The 24,917-nt window shown below is 39.2% G+C and overlaps 1 protein-coding gene across 1 annotated transcript in view; it reads right to left on the reverse strand.

Moving 5' to 3' along the window:
- LOC126260889 (protein HBS1) overlaps positions 1-24,917 on the reverse strand; it is a 211,050-nt gene that overhangs the window by 41,135 nt on the left and 144,998 nt on the right. Inside the window, exon 5 of the mRNA XM_049958333.1 lies at positions 22,620-22,775. Coding sequence (XP_049814290.1) covers positions 22,620-22,775 — 156 coding nt within the window. The remainder of the gene's footprint in view (positions 1-22,619; positions 22,776-24,917) is intronic.

The raw sequence follows: 24,917 nt of genomic DNA on the forward strand, positions 1-24,917 counted from the left end.
TACAGAACAGAGAAACCAAATCTGATTTATGTGGGGAACATTATGAAATAGGACAAGAAAAGAATAATTTGAAAATTGGAAAAGAAATGGGCCTACCATCACAGTTCAGTTATTATCTGAGAAATCGTCTTCTAGATTTTAAACAAAATCTATTGGAACTGTCATCAGTACTCGCCTCCAATGGCAGCTGTAAAAAACTGCTCATAAATATTTGAGCTGTTTAGCCACATCATTAGTGCCTGAAACACTGTTCCTAAATGTGCAGTATGCTCTTTGTCAAGAAAGCAATAGAATGAAGGGGAAATTCCTGCCAAAACTGTTATTTTTACAGTATGTACAGAAAAAGTTGTGCCATATGTAATGTTAAACACTACTGTATTTACTGATCAATAATTTTGATATTACATTTATTTGTATGTTGCTTTATATATCTTCTACAAATTCATCATTTAACATAGATGTTTTAGGGTTGGTTATTATCAGCTGTAGATATTTAGACTTTGATGATGAAATCAAAATCAGCATCAATAATTTGCCAACATAACACATCCCTACTCCAGCCTCATCGCGCAGTGTCAAAACCAGCAAAGTCACTGATCTACGTGCCCTCAGTCAGTCAGCACCAGTAGCTGGTTTACTTTCCATATTTTTATTTCCTGATGCCAGATGGATAATATTTTAAGAAAGCTTATTTTAGATAAAAATAACATTTTTAGTACAGTATGACTATCTAAGAAACTGAGGATTCTGACACCGAAATCATGGTACATCTGTTGCCTGATAAGACATGTTGTTGGTGACATACAGTTGGTTACAATGAACTGCATCATTCACCAAATGAATAAAGGATACAGAGACTAAACAAGCCTTATGTACACACTGATCCTTCACTACTTCCTTTTAATCTGTGAATTTTACTGTAACATAAACTTCCAATAAGTTTCCGTAAGAAGTTAAGACTGTTAACAACAAATCACAGATTTCAAAGGATATATTTGCCTTTCTCTTGGTAAACTGCTATTGCGCACTACAGAATACTTTAGGTTCATTACTGAAACTAAATGCAATAACAGAACTTTCAATCACAACTGTAAGTTATTTTCTTTTTATTTTATTACACTACCAATTATTGGCCCAACATGTCAATCTTAAAGTATATTTTCAAACAACGGAAAATCCAGGATGGAACATAACAATACCAGAGAAGGAAAGTTGCTACTCATCATATAGAGGAGATGCTGAGTCGCGATAGGCACAACAAAAAGATTCACACAATTATAGCTTTCGGCCATTAAGGCCTTTGCCAGCAGAAGATACACATACACACACGCACACACGCACACACACACACACACACTCACGCAAATGCAACTTGCACACACGTCTGCAGTCCCAGAGAACTGAAACCACACTGCGAGCAGTAGCACCAGTGCATGATGGGAGTGGCGATTGGGTGGGCATAAGGAGGAGGCTGGTGTGGGGAGGGGGAAGAATAGTATGGTGGGAGTGGAGGACAGTGAAGTGTTGCAGTTTAGACGGAGGGCGGGAGAGAAGTTGTGGAGGCGGGAGGGGTAAGTAGTGGAAAGGTGAGAAATAAAAAGAAATTAAAATACTGGGTGTTTCGGTGAAATGGCGGCTGTGTAGTGCTGGAATGGGAACAACGAGGGGGCTGGATGGGTGAGGACAGTGACTAACGAAGGTTGAGGACATGAGGGTTACAGGAACGTAGGATGTATTGCAGGGAAAGTTCCCACCTGCGCAATTCAGAAAATCTGGTATTGGTGGGAAGGTTCCATATAGCACAGACTGTAAAGCAGTCATTATCATGTTTGGCAGCGTGTACAGCATCAGGGTGGTCCACTTGTTTTTGGCCACAGTTCGTTGGTGACCATTCATGTGGACAGACAGCTTGTTGGTAGTCATGCTACAAAGAATGCAGCACAGTGGTTGCAGCTTAGCTTGTAAATCACGTAACGGGTTTCACAGGTAGCTCTGCCTCTGATGGGATAGGTGATGTTAGTGACCGGACTGGAGTAGTTGGTGATAGGAGGATATAAGGGACAGGTCTTGCATCTAGGTCTATTACAGGGGTAGGAGCCATGAGGTAAGGTATTGGGAGCAGGTGTTGTGTAAAGATGGATGAGTATGTTTTGTAGATTTGGTGGACGGTGGAATATCATGGTAGGAGGGGTGGGAAGGATAGTGGACAGGACATTTCTCATTTCAGGGCACAATGTGCCGTAATTGAAACCCTTTCGGACAATGTAATTCAGTTGCTCGAGTGCTGGATGGTACCGAGTTATGAGGGGAATGCTTCTCTGTTGCCAGACTGTGGGACTTTGGGAGGTGGTGGAAGACTGGAAAGATAAGGCATGGGAGATTTATTTTTGTACAAGGATAGGAGGATAATTATGGTTAATGAAGGCTTCAGTGAGACCCTTGGTATATTTTAAGAGGAACTGGTCGTCACTGCAGGTGCGATGACCACGGGTGGCTAGGCTGTACGAAAGGGACTTGTTGGTACGGAATGGGTGGCAGCTGTCAAAGTGGAGGCATTGCTGGTGTTTAGTAGGTTTGATATGGACAGAGGTACTGATGTAGCCATGTCTGAGGTGGAGGTCAACATCTGGGAAGGTGACTTGTTGGGTTGAGTAGGACCAGGTGAAGCAAATGGGGGAGAAGTTGTTGAGGTTCTGGAGGAATGTGAATAAGGTGTCCTCACCTTCAATTCAGATAGCAAAAATGTCATCAATGAATCTGAACCAGGTGAGGGGCTTAGTATTCTGGGTTTCTAGGAAGGATTCCTGTAGATGGCCCCCTGAACAGATTAGCATAGGATGGTGACACGCGTCTGCCCATAGCCGTACCACGGATTTTTTTTGTAGGTAATGCCTTCAATGGAGAAGTAATTGTGGGTGAGAGCATAGTTGTTCATGGAGACTTGGAAGGAGGTTGTTCGCTTGGACTCCATAGGGCGTCTGGAAATGTAGTGTTTGATAGCAGAAAGGCCATGGGCATTAGGAATGTTAGTGTACTAGGAGGTGGCATGAATAGTGACGAGCAGGACACCATGTGGTAGAGGAACAGGAAGTGTGGAGAGTCGTTTGAGGAAACGGTTGGTATCTTTTATATAGGAGGATAGGCTCCGGGTAATAGGTCGAAAGTGTTGGACTATGAGAGCAGAGATTCTCTCAGTGGGGTCACAGTAACGGGCCACAGTGGGGCATCCTGGGTGGTTGGGTTTATGGACTTTAGGAAGCATGTATAAAGTAGGAGTGCAGGTAATGGTAGGGGTAAGTAGAGAGTTGGACTCTGGGGAGAAATTCTAGGATGGACATAAGGATTTGAGTAGTGACTGGAGATCCTGCTGGATTACTGGAATGGGATCACTGCTGCATGGTTTGTGGATGGAAGTATCTGATAGCTGACATAGTCCTCCTACCACATAATCCCTGTGGTTCAAAACAACAGTGGTGGAGCCTTTGTCTGCAGGTAGGTTTATAGTGTCGGGATCAGTTTTTAGATGGTGGACTGTGGTTCTTTCTGCAGATGAAAAGTAATTTGCATGTTGAGGGATTTGGAGGATAATGGTGAGGCAAGGCTCGAGGTTAAAAAATTATAGAAAGTTAACAGGGGGTGATTTGGAGGCAGTGGGAGTGAATCACGGTTGGATACAGGAGTGAACTGAGTTAGGGAAGGTTCAATATTGGTCTTTGGTTAAGCCTGATTGGTCGGGGTGGCGAAAAAGTGTTTCCACTCTAGGGACCGGGAGAAGGAGAGAAGGTCTTTACCTGGTCCTGCATTGTTGAATTTGGGAGTGGGGCAAAAGGTTAGGCCTTTGAAAGGACTGATATTTCTGTGGGACTAAGGTTTTTGGAGGAAATAGTCATAACTGTGTTGCAGGTCTGTTTAGGTTCCGGGTTTTGTGTGGTGGTGGGAGGGAGTTTTGGAGGGTGGGGTAAGTGTAGTAGGTCTGTGAGACAGGGTTTGTGAGCTATGAGGGGTCGTGGGGGAGGTTTGGAGGTTGCTGTAGAAGTGGTGGACAGTGGTACTCCGAGGCAGGAATAGGAAGTGAGCAGGATGGAAAGCTTTGTGAGGTGGCGTTGTGCGTGTTGCTCAAGTTCCTGCAGGGCAAGAGTTTCAATGTGTGTTATGGGCCCCAGGAATTTTGGATTACATAGCAGGAGAATTTTGTGGGTGGAGAGAAGGTACTACAAGGAGGATTGGGCTTGGTTGATATGGTTTTGCAGGACTATGTTGGTGAGGGCTAAGGATTGGCGGAAACTGAACAGGTGGAGGCTATTGTGGAATGAGGGGTGGCAACCAGAGATGGGTAATTTGATGGTAAGGCCATTAGGGGGGATTTCATGAACCAAGCAACAACGCAGGAACAGTATGTGGGACTGGGATCTGACTAGGGTTCAAATGGCTCTGAGCACAATGGGACTTAACTGCTGTGGTCATCAGTCCCCTAGAACTTAGAACTACTTAAACCTAACTAACCTAAGGACATCACACACATCCATGCCCGAGGCAGGATTCGAACCTGCGACCATAGCGGTCACGCGGTTCCAGACTGTAGCGCCTTGAACCGCACGGCCGGGATCTGACTAGGGATAAGGAAACTTTTCTGTGTTGATGCAGATAGAAGGAGGAAGGATCAATGGTTGTGTAAAAGATGCGAAAAATTACGTAAGAAAGAATAATTAGGTCAGAAAAATTACGCAAAAATTCACCCAAATACGTGTGAAAAATACGAAAAGGACAAAATGGATGCACAAGCTGAAAAAAACAAGATGAAATCTGAGGAAGAGGAAGATAGTGGAGGGCAAAAACTCACTAAAATCTGTGAGAAGTCACAAAGCAGGTTTGAGGGCGTCCTTTTTGTAATCCCAAATTCCTGGAACCCATTACACACATTGAAACTCTTGCCCTGCAGTAACTTGAGCAACATGCACAACGCCACCTCAAAAAGAGTACCATCATCCACCACTTCTACAGCAACCTCCCACATGACCCCTCATAGCTCACAAACCCTGTCTCACAGACCTACTACACTTACCCCACCCTCCAAAACTCCCTCCCACCACCACACAAAACCCGGAACCTAAACAGACCTGCAACACAGTTATGACCCTTTCCTCCAAAAACCTTAGTCCCACAGAAATATCAGTCCTTTCAAAGGCCTCACCTTTTGCCCCACTCCCAAATTCAACAATGCAGGACCAGTTAAAGACCTTCTCTCCTTCTCTCGGTCCCTAGAGTGGAAACACTTTTTCGCCACCCTGACCAATCAGGCTTAACCAAAGACCAATATTGAACCTTGCCTAACTCAGTTCACTCCTGTATCCAACCGTGATTCACTCCCAATGCCTCCAAACCACCCCCTGTTAACTTTCTAGAATTTTTTAACCTCGAGCCTTGCCTCACCATTATCCTCCAAATCCCTCAACATGCAAATTACCTTTCATCTGCAGAAAGAACCACAGTCCACCATCTAAAAACTGATCCCGACACTATAAACCTACCTGCAGACAAAGGCTCCACCACTGTTGTTTTGAACCACAGGGATTATGTGGCAGGAGGATTATGTCAGCTATCAGATACTTCCATCCACAAACCATGCAACAGTGATCCCATTCCAGGGTCATTCCATGTCAAGTCACCCAGGCCTTGACACCAACCATGTCAGATTTTGATGAAACTTGGTACAATTACTTCTTTTATCATCCTGAAAGCACTTGTAAAATTTTTTTGCTCTATCTCTTATAGTTTTTTTTATAAATTTTTAAAGTTTTTAGATTTGGCGTTGTTTCAGCAGTCGGAAACTGTAACTTAAACGTGTCCTCACAACTAAAAAAATTTGTATATTAAAGAATACTCAAGACATCAGTACGAAATTTTGGAATAAGTTTGTGTATTATATCTAAATGTTAAAAAAAAATTACCATAAAGATATACTAAATTCTTCCAAATGAAAAAAAAATTTTCAAGTTTTTTATTTTTTTTTAGCTAACTGATGTTTAGTTTTACAAAAACTGCAATATCTAGAGTCTCAGACCTGATAGAAAGCTCAAATTTGTTTTAAAATACTCTTAATTGTATAGGCTATTAGATAAAAGGAAAATTATGTTGGCTTTTTAACCTGTTTAATAGTTATCTAATTTTTAAAATAATATTAATTATATTTTAAAAATAAAAAATACCAAGTGACTTAGACACCGAAAATAAGTTTTTGTCTTCTTGGAGTAACAATGTACACTTGGATTTTGTATTGTTACTCCTGTGTTTTGAAGTAAAAAATTATTACAGTGTTAAATAGTGCTTGGATAGTATTTTATTAAGTTTATTCGAACTCTCATTAAGTACTGTTACTTAGTTTACAGAGATTCTTTTCCAATATCCTATAAAAGTAACCACAACAGTAATCAGACCAAAAGTGAAATCAGTATGTCAGATATTCAAACCTGTAGTGTAGGGTTATTTAAAAAATCTGACTGTTTCCAAACAACCTACACACCTTCAAAAAAGTTACAACCGGTATCAGAATTGAGTGAGGAAGAAAAAGATTTGATCCACTTACGATCTGGAATTAATCTGTGTGAATTTAAGAATATATGTTCACACCACAGCTACTACTTTTTAAATGTTTTTGAAAAGTATCAAACAACATGTGTAGACCCACTAAAAAAACACAAAAAGCCCATCAAAAAATCGTTGAGAAGTGTAGGCTTGGATCTTTCTAAACAATTACTGACAAAAAATATTAGCATAAACCCTGGACAAAAGCTTTGCTCAACATGCCGTAACTTTTGTGAGGAAAAATTAAGAGTTGAAGTCACTGAAAGTGAAACAGATGATGAAGTCATGGTTGAATTAGAATCATTGGAATCCAGAAATGAATCCCTTGTACAAACAAACATTGCTCTTGATTATTTAGGTTTAACACCGATAAAGCTTCATGGCTTGTCAGAACAAAGTAAAGGGTCTTATTTTAAAAGGAAGGTTAGCAGTTTTGAAAATACTGCCAAAAATGCGGTTTCAAAAGCATTAAAATATGATGCACCAAGTTCTGATGATGACGAAGAAGATAAAAGTGTGGTTGAGAAAGCAAAGGATTTTGATGTAATGACTTCTCTTATGAAAGAGAAGATTTCATCTGTTGGGAGGTCTAGAAAAATCCAGATTCTGACCTTGGCTCCAGATTCTTGGACTCGAAATAAAGTGATGAAAGAATTTAATGTAAGTGAGTACATGGTGCGACAAGCTAGAAAGCTAAAATCTGAAAAGGGTATTTTGGAAACTCCTGGTCCAAAAAAAGGTAAAACTCTTTCTGAAAATACAGTAAGACTTGTAACAGATTTTTATGAAAAGGATGAAAGTTCCAGAGTGCTACCTGGAACAAAAGACAAAGTAAGTGTTCAAAAAAATGTGTACATGCAAAAAAGACTCATTTTGTGTAACTTGAGAGAACTCTATTATTCTTTCAAATGGGAGAATCCCGAGGTAGAAGTAGGATTTTCAAAATTTTGTTTCTTGAGACCTAAATGGTGTATCCTTGCTGGTGCTGCAGGCACACACACTGTATGTGTATGCAGTATCCACCAGAATGTTAAACTATTACTGGATGCTGTGAAAATTGAAGAATCTTATAAAGACCTAATTAAGATGCTTGTGTGCAACACGAAAAACCAAAACTGCATGCTACATCATTGCGACAGCTGTCCTGCAAATACTGCACTAACTGAGTACTTAACTGAAAAACTAAGTGAAGATTATGATTTAGAAGAAGAAATTGTAATCAGTCAGTGGGTTAACACAGACAGGGCAGAAATGATCAAACAGTCTATCAGTGTTGAAGACTACATTTCTTTATTGGTTAGGTCATTGGAAAAGCTCACCCCGCACTCGTTTATAGCAAAATCCCAATCAGCAGCCTTTAAAAGATTGAAAGAAGACGCACCACCCAAAACAGCAATTATTGTCATGGATTTCAGTAAAAATTATTCCTTTGTTATACAAAATGAGATCCAAAGTTACCACTGGAATAGAGGTGGTTGTACTCTACACCCAGTTGGAGTTTTTCTAAGAAATGAGGAAAACAATGTTTTTGTTTCCAACCACTGTTTTATTAGTGACGACCAAGAACATGACACTGGTTTTGTTAACTTTGTACAAAAAGAAATTACAAAGTGGCTGTCATTACATCATACTGACATTGACTCAGTTCACTACTTTACAGATGGTTGTGCTGGGCAGTACAAAAATAGAAACAGTTTTAAAAATTTGACTGAACACTTGAGAGACTTTAATTTGAAGGCCCAACACTCTTTTTTTGCAACAAGTCATGGGAAGTCAATTTGTGATGGCCTAGGAGGAACTATTAAAAGAATTTTAAGGAAAGCCAGTCTACAGCTTTCAGACGAAGAACAAATAATGACAGCAATCGATGTGTACAAGTTTTGTGAAAAAAATATTGAAAACATTCATTTTCACTTTATTGACAAAAAAGAAGCTGATTTGCTACGGTTAAAACTAGAAGAACGTTTTTCAGCAACCCGAACCATTCCTGGAACTAGAAGTTTTCATAACTTCAAACCACTTCCAACAAACAACCTTGAAATTAGAAGGACTACAGATAGTGTAAAACCCTCCTTAGTCTTTTCTTTCCATTCTTCTTCTGATTGGGTTTGTGTTGAACCATCCGTAAATAGCTATGTGGCTGCAAATTATGATGGTAACTGGTACTTTGGACTGGTAAAAACAATATTCAATGATGAAGAAGATGCAGAAATTCTATTTCTACATCCTTCAGGACCAGCTGCATCATTTTATTGGCCTGAAAGAGAAGATTCCTGCATAGTGCCTTTGGAACACATAGTCTGTGTAGTAGACGCACCTCAATCAAGCGGCACTGGGAGAATGTATTACTTCAAAAAAGACTGTATCAAAAGAACTGAAAGCTCTTGGATGAAGTGGAAAAACAGTTTGAATCAGCATTAATGTTTATTAAAAAGACAAAATTACTCAAAAAATTCAATGTTTTGAGCAATCAGTTGGGTTATACATAAGTGTCGTAAGTAAACTATCTTCGTACATAATTCTAATGTAATCTACTATAATTAATAAACATGTTAAAAAGCCATCATTATTTTTGTTTTATCAAGTAGCCTATATGTTTAAGAGTAAATTAAAACAAATTTGAGCATTCTATCAGGTCTGAGACTCTAGATATTGCAATTCTTATAAAACAAAACATCCGTTAAAAAAAAAAGAAAAAAAATACATATATATTTTTTTTTCATAGAAAATATTAATATATTTTAATAGCATCATTTTTATCTTCAAATACGTATAATAAATAAACTTGCTGCAAAAATTCATGATGTTATCTAAAAGAGTTTTTAAGATAAGCAAATTTAAAGTTTTGAATACAAATTAAATTGACCATTTCCGAAGGTTCAGAAAACGCAAAACATAAAAACTTTAAAAATTTATAAAAAAAAAAAACTGTAAGAGATACAGCAAAAAAAAAATTGCAGGTGTTGTCAGGATGGTATTAGAACCAATTGAGCCAAATTTCATGAAAATCTAAGGAGGTGGGTGTAAAATTCATTTTTTATTGGGTGATTTGATATGGAATGACCCTCCAGTAATCCAGCAGGATCTCCAGTCACTACTCAAATCCTTATGTCCATCCTAGAATTTCTCCCCAGAGTCCAACTCTCTACTTACCCCTACCATTACCTGCACTCCTACTTTATACATGCTTCCTAAAGTCCATAAACCCAACCACCCAGGATGCCCCACTGTGGCCCGTTACTGTGACCCCACTGAGAGAATCTCTGCTCTCATAGTCCAACACTTTCGACCTATTACCCGGAGCCTATCCTCCTATATAAAAGATACCAACCGTTTCCTCAAACGACTCTCCACACTTCCTGTTCCTCTACCACACGGTGTCCTGCTCGTCACTATTCATGCCACCTCCTAGTACACTAACATTCCTAATGCCCATGGCCTTTCTGCTATCGAACACTACATTTCCAGATGCCCTATGTATTCCAAACCAACGACCTCCTTCCTAGTCACCATAACCAAATATATCCTCACCCACAATTACTTCTCCTTTGAAGGCATTACTTACAAACAAATCCACGGTACGGCTATGGGCAGACGCATGTCACCATGCTATGCTAATCTATTTATGGGCCATCTAGAGGAATCCTTCCTAAAAACCCAGAATCCTAAGCCCCCTCACGAGGTTAAGATTCAATGATGACATTTTTGCTATCTGGATTGAAGGTGAGGACACCTTATTCACATTCCTCCAGAACCTCAACAACTTCTCCCCCATCTGCTTCACCTGGTCCTACTCAACCCAACAAGTCACCTTCCTAGATGTTGACCTCCACCTCAGACATGGCTACATCAGTACCTCTGTCCATATCAAACCTACTAAACACCAGCAATGCCTCCACTTTGACAGCTGCCACCCATTCCGTACCAACAAGTCCCTTTCGTACAGCCTAGCCACCCGTGGTCATCGCACCTGCAGTGACGACCAGTTCCTCTTAAAATATACCAAGGGTCTCACTGAAGCCTTCATTAACCATAATTATCCTCCTATCCTTGTACAAAAATAAATCTCCCATGCCTTATCTTTCCAGTCTTCCACCACCTCCCAAAGTCCCACAGTCTGGCAACAGAGAAGCATTCCCCTCATAACTCGGTACCATCCAGGACTCGAGCAACTGAATTACATTCTCCGACAGGGTTTCAATTACCGCACGTCGTGCCCTGAAATGAGAAATGCCCCGTCCACTATCCTTCCCAGCCCTCCTACCGTGATATTCCGCCGTCCACCAAATCTACAAAATATACTCATCCATCTTTACACAACACCTGCTCCCAATCCCTTACCTCATGGCTCATACCCCTGTAATAGACCTAGATGCAAGACCAGTCCCATATATCCTCCTACCACCAACTACTCCAGTCCGGTCACTAACATCGCCTATCCCATCAGAGGCAGAGCTACCTGTGAAACCCGTCACGTGATTTACAAGCTAAGCTGCAACCACTGTGCTGCATTCTTTGTAGCATGACTACCAACAAGCTGTCTGTCCGCATGAATGGCCACCGACAAACTGTGGCCAAAAAGCAAGTGGACCACCCTGATGCTGAACACGCTGCCAAACATGATCTCCCTAATCTCAATGACTGCTTTACAGTCCGTGCCATTTGAGCCCTTCCCATCAACACCAGCTTTTCTGAAGTGCGCAGGTGGAAACTTTCCCTGCAATACATCCATGGTTCCTGTAACCCTCATGTCCTCAAGCTTCGTTAGTCACTGTCCTCACCCATCCAGCCCCCTCATTGTTCCCATTCCAGCACTACACAGCCGCCATTTCACCGAAACACCCAATATTTTAATTTCTTTTTATTTCTCTCCTTTCTGCTACTCACCCCTTCCCCCTCCACACCTTCTCTCCTGCCACCATCTAAACTGCAACACTTCACTGTCCGACACTCCCACCATGCTATCCCTCCCCCTCCCCGCCCCAGCCTCCTCCTTACCCCCACCCAGTCGCCATTCCCATCATGCACTGGTGCTGCTGCTCGCAGTGTGATTTCAGTTCTCTCGGACTGCAGACGTGTGTGCAAGTTGCGTTTGTGTGTGTGTGTGTGTGTGTGTGTGTGTGTGTGTGTGTGTGTGTCTACTGCTGACAAAGGTCTTAATGACCAAAAGCTATAATTGTGTGAATCTTTTTGTTGTGCCTATCATGACTCAGCATCTCCTCTATATGGTGAGTAGCAACTTTCCTTCTCTGGTATTGTTACATTCCATCGTGGTTTTTCCATTATTTGATTGTTTGCCTGAGGCCTTTATCGATCCTAATCCTGTGCGGTTTTCCTTTGAAACTACTTTTTTATGCATCACTATACTCAATGTCTATCCTTCTTTCTTTTCTTTCCTGTTATTCTCTTGTTGCCTTATGAACCGCACTGCACGCTCTACTTATGAGCCACACTGTATTAACCGTCTCAGCCGCGCACAACAGATGGCCTGAAGACCACGCTGATTGTTGGTGCAGCATCTTATGTCCCACATTACTCCCGCCGATATAATTAAGCCTATACCTTCAAACATATTACTCTCCCTGTGTCCGCTCCTGTATTTTTGTGTGTTATCTCCCACAATTTTCCAGTGTCACACAATCTTACATCTCTACCTACGTTCCCCTCCCCAACCCCCACACTTTCTCCTATCTATCCCTGTTCGCACCCACTAAATCCACCTCATCCGTCACATCTGCTGTCCCTCTTCTTTATGCTTATCCGCCCTCAAAACTGCTACCCAAAGTAATATACATATATTATTTATGACAATGTTATTCTCTACTTTGACCCTTGTGACTTCTCAGGCAATTTTAGTGAGTTTTCACCTTCCACTATCATTGGCTTCCTCATATTTCATATTGTTTTTTCCCCCTTGTGCATCCATTTCGTCCTTTTCGTATTTTTCACACGTATTTGGGTGTATTTTTGCATAATTTTTCTGACGAAATTCCAATTTCTTACATAATTTTTCACATTTTTTGCACCACCATTGATCCTCGCTCCTTCCATCTACGCCAATACAGAAAAGTTTCCTTATCCCTAACCAGATACTGTCCCACATTCTGTTCCTGCGTTGCGGCTTAGCTCATGAAATACCCCATAATGGCCTTACCATCAAATTAACCATCGCTGGCTGCCACCCCTCGTCCCACAATGACCTCCACCTGTTCAGATACCACCAACCATTAGCCCCCACCAAGTCTGTCCAAAGCATCTTTGGAAAGAACGTTCACCAAGTTTCAGCCATATTGGTCTATTTCTTTGTGTTTGGCATTCATGTGAATCAAGGAAGTCGATTGATTATCAAAAAAATGGAAGAAAAAGACATTCATGTGATGATTAAACATTACTTTACGAAAGACAAAACGCCTCAGGAGACTAAAGAGAAGCTTGATAAACACTACGGTGACTTTGCAACTTCGATTATCACTGTTCTACAAAAAAAACCTTTTTTTCTATTTCTGATAAAAAGTATTGTGATCCTAGTTGTAATTTGAGTGCTGAATTGAAAACTGTTTTTGGTTTTTCTCTGTCAGGGATAGTTTATGAGTAATGGCAATTTTATTTCTCTTTCCAGTTTCTGATATAGTGCAGCAAACGTGAGGTGAAATTCGACAAATAAATGCACATCTTTATGATGTTATAAGTTCATCACATTAATGGAGGGTGGTATCTAACATATAACACAGTAACCTTTGTGTATACACTTTGAAGCATTTATTAGACACGAGAAATTACAGAAAATTGACAAACAATGAGCCACTGCCTTGTAATGCACATCACTTTTTTCTCTTGTATTGTGAATCTTTCTTCTCTCGAATGATATTCCAGCAATAATCTGCTAACATAGAAGGTACCCACTTCCCTTCATAGTGCCTTTCTATGATAGAAATGTCTTTATGGAATCTTTCGGCATGTTCATCCGATACGTCACTACAACTCTCTGTGAAGTAGTCAAGATGAGAGTCCATCATATGTACCTTTCAAAGACATATTGCACCCCAAATCCTGATATGCTTTGATCATATCCTTCACCATTGCTCTGTAGTTAGTAGCTCTTCTTCTTCCGAGGAAGTTTTCCGACATCATCTTGAAACAGTCCCATGCGGTTTTTTATCAGTTAAACATGCTTCAAAATTTGCATCTTCCTGCAGCTCTCTGATTTGTGGGTCCACAAATACACCTTCCTTTATGTTTGCAGCTGAAAGACGCGGTAATTTGGTAGCTAGATATACAAACCCACAGCCTGTTGGATCCATGGCCTTCACGAATTGTTTCATCAGGCCAAGTTTGATGTGAAGCGGTGGAAGTAGTATATATTCAGGAGCTACCAGACTTTCACGTTGTACATTCTTTTCGCCAACTTTCCCTCTTCGCCTAGGCCATTTCTTTTTCACGTAGTGAGAATTTTGGTCTCGACTATCCCACTCGCACAGAAAACAGGCATACTTTGTGTAGCCTTGTTGCATTTCCAGTTCCATAGCAATTACCTTGAAATCTGCACATATTTTCCATTTGTGTTCATTGTATTTTAATGAATTCAGCATCCTTTGTATGAATTCGTAATTCTCTTTTGTCAAAGTAGCGTAAGATACTGGAACAGAGGGTATTTTATTTCCGTTATGGAGCATCTATGAAAAGTCTCCACTCCAGTGAAACATAAGTGAAGTTCAGCACTTTCATCAGGCCAGCAACGTCATTGCAAAATGTCAGTGCTTCGTCAGTTGAAAAATAAGAAATAAAGGCATGTTCTCTGTGCCTGAACACACTGATTTTAGTACTTTGGTGCAGTAGATTATACTCTTGTAATCTTGAACCAAGCAGCTGCGCCTTTTGTGTACTTAGTCCTAGATCACGTACTAAATCATTTAAATCTGCCTGTGTTAACAAATGTGGCGATGACTCACTTGTGCAGTGATATAAAGAATCATCATCTGTGTTTTTTTCAGTACTACTTATTTCACTGTCACTCAGAATTTGACCTCGAGCTCTTGAAGGTACCGGAAGGTTGTCGGAATGCTTAACTGGCATTCTCGCTGAAGGCAGATCTGGGTAAACAATGTGCCTCTTCGACTTTTTGCTTGTAAAACCCTGAATTTTTGTTAGACAGAAATAACAATCAGTAACATGGTCCTTAGGCTCCCTCCACACCATGGGAACAGCAAACAACGCCACATTCTCTTTACCTTTCCACCACTGAATTAGTTTGCAGTAACATGTAGCACAACAGAAATGTGGTGCCCATTCTTTATCTTGGTCTCCTACCTCTACTCCAAAGTAATGTTTGTATGCTTTCTTTATGACTGAAGAAATTTTCTTCCTATTTCTGGCAACAGTGAACTTCCCACAGATGTAGCAGAAGTTTTCCGGCTTATATCGAATCGACATCCACGATGACGTGGCATTTCTGCAAATTTAAAAATACCACTTTGGTAATACACCTGTATTAAATTAATAGTAGGGAACTAAAGGAACGCTGATGTGTAAAAACAAGCAGTCGTTTTACCTTCAGCACCAGGCTCAATCAGTTTACACACAGGAACTAAAAAATTCAACCGTGCTCAGAAAGATGACAGACAGTCACTTGTCAGCCAAAACACCGACTTGTTAAGACTGACACAAATTGCGGCTAACACCACTGTTGTAAACTCATTGCAACTGCCCCTAGGAGGCGTGAAGCTTTACTGCCGAGGCAGCGACCGGCTGTCGCCGTTCGAGTTAATGAGATGTTTCAGGTGGTCTTAATGACATAGGTGTGGCAGCGGTAACCTAATGATGTCTGATTCTTCCCACCTGCTGTTGCACAAGAAATTACACGTTCTATCACTACTGGATGCAGCAACATAACCGTATTTCTCTATAACGTCTCTGTGTTTGCCATGAATTGTGAATATACATATATATACGTATTACGTAAAAAGTATCCCTGACAACGATATTTTGTTTACATATTTGAATTTCCCACGGTAAAATGGTCTAGAAGCACATACTTTAATATCAGAAATAGAACCCATGTCGAACAGTGTTATAACAGTTTATCAGTGGTTTCAAAATTTTCAGAGTGGCCATATGGGCACACGTGATGCTGAACATGCTGGACATCCTGTGGAGGTTACAACTCCAGAAGTCATTGATAAAATCAATGATATGGTGATGGACGACAGTAGAGTTAAGGTGCTGTGGGCATCTCAAATGAACAGGTACATAATATTTTGCATAAACATTTGGACGTGAGAAAGCTATCCACAACATGGATTCCGCGATTGCTCACACTTGACCAAAAACAGAATCGTGTGAATTGTTGCAAGGATGGTTTGCAGCTGTTCAGGAAGAATCCGCAGGACTTCAAGCATTGTTTCATCACTGTGGATGAAACATGGATACATTACTATACTCCTGAGGCCAAATAACAATCTAAACAATGGGTTACCAAGGGAAAATCTGCACCAAGAAAGGCCAAGACAGTTCCTTCAGCCAGAAAGGTTATGGCGACTGTCTTTTGGGATTTACAAGGGATAATCCTCATCAACTATCTGGAAAAGGGTAAAACTATTACAGGTGCATATTATTCATAGTTATTGGACCGTTTGAAAACTGAGCTGCAAGGAAAACGTTGGGGACTGGACAGCAAAAAAGTCCTTTTCCGTCACGACAATGCACCAGCACACACCTCAGCAGTTGTGGTCCAAAATTAATGGAAATAGGGTTCCAACTTGTTTCACACACACACACACACACACACACACACACACACACACACACACACACATTCTCCAGACTTGGGTCCCTCAGACTACTACTTGCTCCCCAATTTGAAGAAGTGGTTCACAGGACAAAGATTTTATTCAAACGAGGAGATGATTGCAGCAACTAATAGCTATTTTGCAGACTTGAACAATTCTTATCATTCGGAAGGTATCAACAAATTAGAACCGGGTTGGACAAAGTGAATAAATCTAAAAGGAGACTATGATTAAAAACAAAAAAGGTTAACCCCAAACACATGAGTAGTTTTTATTTTTGCACATACTTTTCAAATGCCTCTTATGTCATAAAGAAGATCGAAGAAACATTGTTGAACTCCATACTAGTGAACAGTGTGGAGTACTACATTTCACAATGTCACAACATTCAAGGCACATTTATTTACTTTAACTGCCTCCCTTCCTTTATCTTGTCCTTCAACTCCTCCCCTGCATTCCTGTTTGGCATTACCCATTCTTACATTTGGTGGTGTGGCCTCTACTCACATATTCTTATCCTTTACCACCGCTTCTCCTCCCTCAGCTGACTTCTATTCCTTGACATACACTCTCTCTCTCTCTCTCTCTCTCTCTCTCTCTCTCTCTCTCTCTCTCTGTGTGTGTGTGTGTGTGTGTGTGTGTGTGTGTGTGCATGCGCGCACATATGTACACTTGTGTGCACTGGTCCATACCAACAACATACCAAACACAACAGACAGAGTTAATTTCACATTTATAATATTAGTATGGATAAAACTTTAAATTACGTCATCTTTTTCCGTGATCACATTTTGGTCTTGGGGCAATTTTTATACACCCAAACAAATTCCTATGTGAAAACTCACTAGCGAAGGATGGCTTGCATTTAAATAGACTGGGGTCTGTAACGTTCAGCAGAATGTTTGCAGATGTCTGCAAAATCATTAGATGCAAGGGAAACTAATATGGCCTGAAGGGGATGAAAAATCATACACTCCAGCTGGAAAAGAAAAATATAAGCACCATACAAAAAAAGACGATACTAAAGAATTTGCCCCAGAATTCAGCTCACAACATGTAAACCAACAAAAGAAAAATTACATAAAAGTACTTCATCAAAATATTCAATACTTTGGTAACAAAAAATTAGAAGCAGAAGTACTCCTGAGTGAAGTAAGACCAGACATATTATGCATAAGTGAACATGGACTAACTGAAAGTAAAATACATAATGTGGCAATAAAGGACTACAAACTAGCTAGTTACTTCTGCAGATCTAAATATAAGGGAGGTGGCGTTTGTATATATATTAAAACAGGTACTCTATCAAAGAATGTAAACAGTGAAGCTGCTAAATTTCCCATAGCTAGAGAAAAAGACTTTGAAGCTACTGGTATAGTGGCAGAGGATTTTAGAGTGTTTTGTGTGTACAGGTCACCATGTGGCAATATTAGCATCTTTCTAAAAAAAGTTGCTAGCTTATTGAGAATGAATATGAAGAGAAATCTTAATATATGTGGAGACTTCAACATTGACATGGGAAAAGACACAAAAATAAGACAGGATTTTGAAGAATTGTTAATACAGCATAACATGAAAGTGACAATAACTGCACCAACAAGAGTGACTTCACAAAGTGAGACAATTATTGACAACATAATTACTAATATGTGTAACTATGAGTCACATGTAGTTCAGACAGAAATATCTGATCATCATGGACAACTAATCAGCTTTTGCAGAAGTAATGACACAGTATCAGAACCAAAACAAACAACCAAAGAAATTAGGATCATCAGTGAACAAAATATCAACATCTTTAGAACAATGTTAAGTAAGGAAACCTGGAATGAAACCCTACAGGCCCAGAGTGTAAATGAAAAATATGATGCATTTATTTCAACAATTAAGTACCATTTTAATGTAGCATTTCCCAAAGTAAAGAGACAAGAAAGGCATCAAGATCAAGCACAGTGGATTACGAGTGAAGTACTAGAACAGCGAAGGAAGCTTCAGGACGTGAGACGGATGGGCGAAGCTGAAAACTATAAAATGTTAAAAAAGAAGTATAGAAAAACAATAAGAGAAGCGAAAGCAAGAGCAATTGACACCACTATAGTGAACTCAAAAAACAAGGCAAAGGCAGCTTGGAATGCAATCAATGCTGAAAGAAAGGAAAAAGATGGGTCAAACAAAGAAGAAGGTATTAGGTCAATTAAAGTAGACAACACAGTGGTCACAGATGGTATGGAAATAGCAAACATACTGAATAATAACTATATCAGTGTAGTAGAAAACCTAAAATTGGAAAGAAATAGTCAAAAACAGAAGGGTATTAAGGTACCAAAAAGATCATGCAGTACTATGTTCTTAAGACCAGTCACGGAAGATGAATTGCGGAAAACTATACAGAAACTGAAGTCCAAGAAATCAGCTGGTGATGATGAAATATCAAATCATGTAATAAAGCTGGTATGTGAGGAGATAATAACACCACTGCTGAACATAGCAAACTGTTCTTTCAGAGATGCAATTTTTCCAGAAAAACTGAAGATAACGAAGGTAGTGCCAGTGTACAAGAAAGGGTGTAAGGATGATCCCAACAACTACAGACCAGTTTCACTGATATCAGGTTTCTCAAAAATCCTAGAAATGCTTATGTATACCAGATTAGTTAACTATTTGGACAAACATAACATTCTCATGACCTCACAACATGGTTTCAGAAAGGGTAAATCTACAGAATCAGCAATTGTCAGTCTAACAGAATACATTTTACAGTCCTTAGACAAGAAAAAGGTTGTCTCTGCAATGTTTCTGGATCTTTCAAAGGCTTTTGACACCATTGACCATGAAATGCTGATACAAAAATTAAGCAACTATGGCATTCGGGGGCAACCAGGTGAATGGATAAAATCATACTTGTGCAACCGCAAGCAGTATGTATCATTAGGAAACTCGTACCAATCAGAAACCAAATCCATCAAATATGGAGTGCCGCAGGGTTCGGTAATGGGGCCATTGTTATTTAATGTATTTGTTAATGATATAGGTGTTGAGGAGGAAGAAAAGAAAATATTGTATGCTGATGACATGACAATACTAAATAGTGACCAAAATATGGAACAGCTTGAGAGAAGAGCATACATATCTGCAAATGTCACAGCTCAATGGCTGTTGGAAAATGAACTGGTTATAAATCTAAAAAAGACTATGTATGCAGTGTTTAAAAACAAGGAAAAGGCTGTAGACATGGATTTAGAGGTTGATGGAACAAGGCTGGAAGAAGTAGAATCTGCTAGATTCTTAGGTATTCTTGTGGATAATGAACTGAAATGCAAAAAACATATTAATAATGTCTGTAAGAAACTGAGCTCTGTCATATTCTTAATGATGCAACTATCACAGTATTCAGACAAGAACCTTCTGTGTACAGTGTATCATGGACTTTTCGAACCATACTTACAGTATGGAGTGACTGTGTGGGGCAACTCAAACAAACAAGAGACAAAACGAGTGTTCACATTACAAAAAAAAGCAATTAGGACCATTTTAAGAAGAAAGACCTCTGAAACATGCAGAAACTGTTTCAAGAATTTAGGTATCTTAACTTTTTCATCGTTGTATATATACAAAACAATAATGTACATCACAAAAGGTAGTGAGGACTGGATTACAAATGCTAGTGTACACACCCACAATACAAGAAAGAAGAATGAAGTACGGAGCATACCCCACCGACTGGCAATGCTAGAAAAAGGACCCCAGTACTCTGGTATAAGACTACTAAGAAGTCTGCCCAAAACCCTGCAAGATAATGTACTTCACAATGACTTTGCAAAGAAACTTAAAGACTATCTCATTGAAAAAAGAGTTTTACAGTGTTGCAGAATACTTATGCCATTAAATTTGTATATATTGTTACTCATTATCAGTGATGTAAAAATGTAAGCTAAAGGTGTAGGAAAATAAGTGATAAAGAATTTTAATACTTTGACATGTCCTATATTACACGTACATTTACTGTACACAATGTAATCTTACAAGATCAAATAAAATTCAATTCAATTCAATAAAGTCTACATGTTGCCCAAGCTACACTCAAGTTACCTATGAAAACGGCATAAAATCCGTCTAGTAGTTTTGCATATTAGCATATTCAAACAGACAGACATGATGGTTTTAGATGAAACTTTAAATCAACATATCTCCCCCACCCACCCCCCTACCCCAATCCCTGGTGATCAGATTTTGATGAAATATAGCCAACTTTGTGCTCCATGACATGTTAAGTGTCCTGCAATATATTGTTAAAGACATAAAACCAAATACTTGAGAATGGCATAAAAGGACGAAATCTGGCTTGTACTTAAATAAACAATCAAACAGTCAAATGGCACTGTGTTCTTTTAGAAACAAAAGCCTATGCATTGCCCCAAGCTACAGTCAAGTTACCTCTGAAAATCCCATGAAAATTTTTCTAGTAGTTTTGGAGATTAGTGTGTTCAGACCGACAGACATGATGGTTTTACACATTTATTATTAGTATAGACTTTATATTTCTTATGTTTGCAGAATTCCTTATCCACCTTTACCTGCCTGAGAAGCTATTAATATTTTTTGTAGTAGCGCTCTGCAGATATACTTGATTACAAAGTCAGAGACCTAAATTCAGTACTACACCAGCACACAGTCTTAATTTACCAAGAAAAATTCACATCATTAGTTACTCTATTACCAGGAAGTCACTTGAAATCATTCTACAGCCAGTAGAGTCACAGCCTACCATCCTCTATTACACATCATCTCATTGAATAAAAGTACGATGGCTATCCAGAAAGTAGCAGAAGTTTTGGTCTATCTCAACAGTAGGCAGGGTCATAGCCTCAATCTTCGTGCCGTAATGTTCCTACACTCAGTACAGACCCAGCAGTGGCAGTGTGTGATCTGTCTCTCTGCTGCTTTGTATTCTAGCATGTATTAAAATGTGGGCAGCAACAGAAAATACCGCCTTTGTAACATGTAAGGAAAAGGAATAATGATTGAAAGCCTAATGAGGCAAAGGTGCATTGATTTTAAAAATGGCCATACCACCATTCATGTTGAGGACCACAGTGGTAGGCTTAGGCCTTGTAACTCACCAAATGATGATTAAAATCAATGACAAAACTCATGAAAATCGTCATCTCACAATTACAAAACAGACACTGGCTGCAGCACTGCATTCCCTTCAAGATTAGGAGAGAGATGGTAACAAAGTTATTGATCATATCGTAACTGGAGATGAGACTTGGGTGATGCATATCAACTGGGGGGGGACAGCTGATGTAATGAGGACACACAAATCCTCCCAAGAAACCAAGGAAATGTTTGCAAATGCTGTTAGCACAAAAGATCATGGCTACTGTGTATTGGAACTTTTAGGGAGTGATTCCCTGATTTCCTTGAATGTGGCACAACAATTAACTCAGAGAGGTATTGTCAAACACTGACAAAGTTAAGGCAGGCAACACAAAACAAGCATCAATGAAAACTTAGTGAAAATTTTTGTTTTCCTGTACGACCAATCTCGCCTGAGATTTTTGGTTGGGAGGTATTTGATTATCTTCCATACAGTCCAGAATTGGCACCATGTGACTACCCCCCTTCTTCTCAACAATGAAGACATGGCTTATTACACAACACTTTGATACTGATGCTGAACTGCATGCCAGTATAAACCAGAGATTGCAATTTCTACATAGATGGTACTGAAGAAAGTGTGCCATGGTATGATAAGTGCCTCAATTTGAATGGCACTTGTGTACGAAAGTAGCTCAAGGATGTACCTTTAAAATGTACATCATAAAATTTGGTTTTTCAATATCATTAATTTTTTATTTCAAAACTTCTGTTAGGTCCTTCTAGTGCAGACAACAGAAAATTGGTAACAAAACTGAGGACTTTTGTTTGATCAGTATAACACAAAGTCACCAGCACTGTATAATCACTTAACAATCACTGGAGTACACAAAAGCAATGTCTACCAGCTGCTTCTCCATATTACAATGAAACACAGATTGCCATACAGCCAGGAAATAGAATGTGAAGAACACAATACAAAAATGAATGATTGAATACCATGGGCATACTCTTTTAGTATTATTTAGTTTTGCCTTTAAAAATTAAACATATCTTCATTCATTATGGTGAAAAGCAATTTTCATAAAATGCCATCAGCCTATGAAAACAATTCTTATAGAGATTTTGTGAAACCATATATATATGTCTTACCTTTTTCACTTGTATCATGGTGCACTTCAAAACCTTTAGTTACATTTACTGCATTTGCATTTGAAGGAATTACTTTAACAGGTAGTTCTGGCTGACTTTGTTGGGAACATTTCTCTCCCGCACCCTGTTGTGGTATTGCTGGAGTGATCCGCGAACCTGTTTAAACAACAGTCACTATCAAGCAAATATGAAACTGAACTATTTACATTAAACAAATATGACGAAACATACTCACACCTCAGAAAAATCTTCTCTGTGACATTCATGATAAATATGATTCAATATGTGTGTGGATGTCAAATGGTGAGGAGGAGATGAAACGGAATGAGCAAATGAAAAGAAAGGTGAAAAAGATGGGAAATGATGAATTTAGTGAGATAGTGGGGAATGGTATGTAAGTGCATGGCAAGAAACTTATCTTCATCTAGACCCATGTTGCAGAGTGAGGCTCTGAAAGTCACTAACAAACTTGAAAATAAGGAGTTTAAGGCACAGCATTGTGTGGAATGAAGTGTGTGGGAAAGCTAAGGATGTACAAGAAAGTGTAGCAACCTGATTGTGGACTATGACCCGAATGAATTGTTCAGTGTCGATGAAATGGGCTGTTTTATCACACTGCCTTATAAAATCTCTAGCAATTCGAGGTGAAAAGTGTACTGGTGGTTAAATGTCCAAGGAAAGACTCACTGTACTCTACAATGTTAGGTGAAATGGAGATGCCACTGTTTGGTTGGAAAAAGGTGGTAAAACCACACTGTTTCAGAAACATAGATGTCAGTAAGTTTCCAGTCACATGGTGAATCAATAAAAAAGCAGGGAGGAGGAGTGGTCTTGTGGAAGAATGGCTGGGCTCTTTCAATGCTGAAATGAAAAATGGATATCACCAAGTTCTGCTTTTCCGAGACAATGCAACCTGCCACTCAAAAGTCAAGTTATCAAGTGTGAAATTGGCCTGGTTCCTATCAGGCTGAACCAAATTTGCACAACCCATGGATCAGGGGGTTATTTACACACTTAAGTCCAATTGTAAGAGATTATTGTTGCAGTCATGTTTAAGTAGCCTAAAGTGTAAATTGCTCTCACATGGCCAGCTTTTGTCCTGGATATAGTAAATAGAATTGGTTTGGCAGTAAAGGAAATAAAGCCCGAAACTCTTACCAAGTGCTTCAACAAAGGAGGGTTTGGAGCTCAAGAACAAGACACTTCTGTGGCCACTGAAGCTCAAGAAAATGCAGCAGCAATTACTGAATTCATTAAAATGCAGAACATTTCATGTAGTGCAGATGACTACATTTGAAGTGATGACTTTCTGCCAAATCACTTCACTTTTACTTCATATAACAGAAATCCACAACACAGAAGATGTTCAGGAAGAAACAAGGGAAGAAGAAGAGGAGCAAAATGATGACCCTAGAATTCATATGCTGAAAATACCACTGCATGCATAAATGATGTCATACAATTTGCTGCACACACAAATTCACCTAAGTTGTTGGAGCTATTGAATAATGCAAAAAATTGAGTAGATGAAACAATTTTGAACAGGAAACTTAACAGGTTTGCCTCCTTGATATGTGGTTAAAAACATGAAATGTCAAGTAAATAAACAAGGAAATAATATGTATGTACATACAACAATAAACAAATTTAAAGTTCAAGAAAAAATACTATTTAACATTAAGTGTAACAGACTAGTGTTCTAATGCCACAAATTTTATGTAGCCTAAAGAGTTTATGTAATTCAGAAACTTGTCCAATTTGGAAAATTATTTTAGTGTTATGTGATTCTGTTCCAAGCAAGTTTTATCATATATTGAAGCTACAGTTGGGAAACTCTCAAAATTAATAAAATTTAGGCAAAGTCAATAGTGCACTACACAGATTTTCGTGGTCATGGTCATTATGGCAATAAAACCATCAAAGTTTTAAAAAATTCACGTTTTCTATAGCCCACTCCAAATAATTGGTGTTGTTGTCTACTTTCCGAAGACTATTTTTATGGAACTCTCCATGCTAGTCTGTCCTGTGCAAGCCTCTTCACGTCTGTGTAACTATTTCTATCTATATCCACTTGACCTTCAATTAAGCCTTGGTATACCTGTACATTTTTACTGCTTTCATTTACATCAGTTATTAAATTAACTATTCCTGATGTCCCAGGATCTGTTAATCAGATCCATCTTTCAGTCACTTGTGCAATAAATACCTTTCTCCCTGATTATATTCAGTACCTATTCATTAGTTATACTATTGACCTATCTAATATTCAGCATTCTCCTTTAGCAATACAGCAGTTCA

This window comes from Schistocerca nitens, chromosome 5 (genome assembly GCF_023898315.1).
Source record: "Schistocerca nitens isolate TAMUIC-IGC-003100 chromosome 5, iqSchNite1.1, whole genome shotgun sequence".
Lineage (NCBI taxonomy): Eukaryota > Metazoa > Arthropoda > Insecta > Orthoptera > Acrididae > Schistocerca > Schistocerca nitens.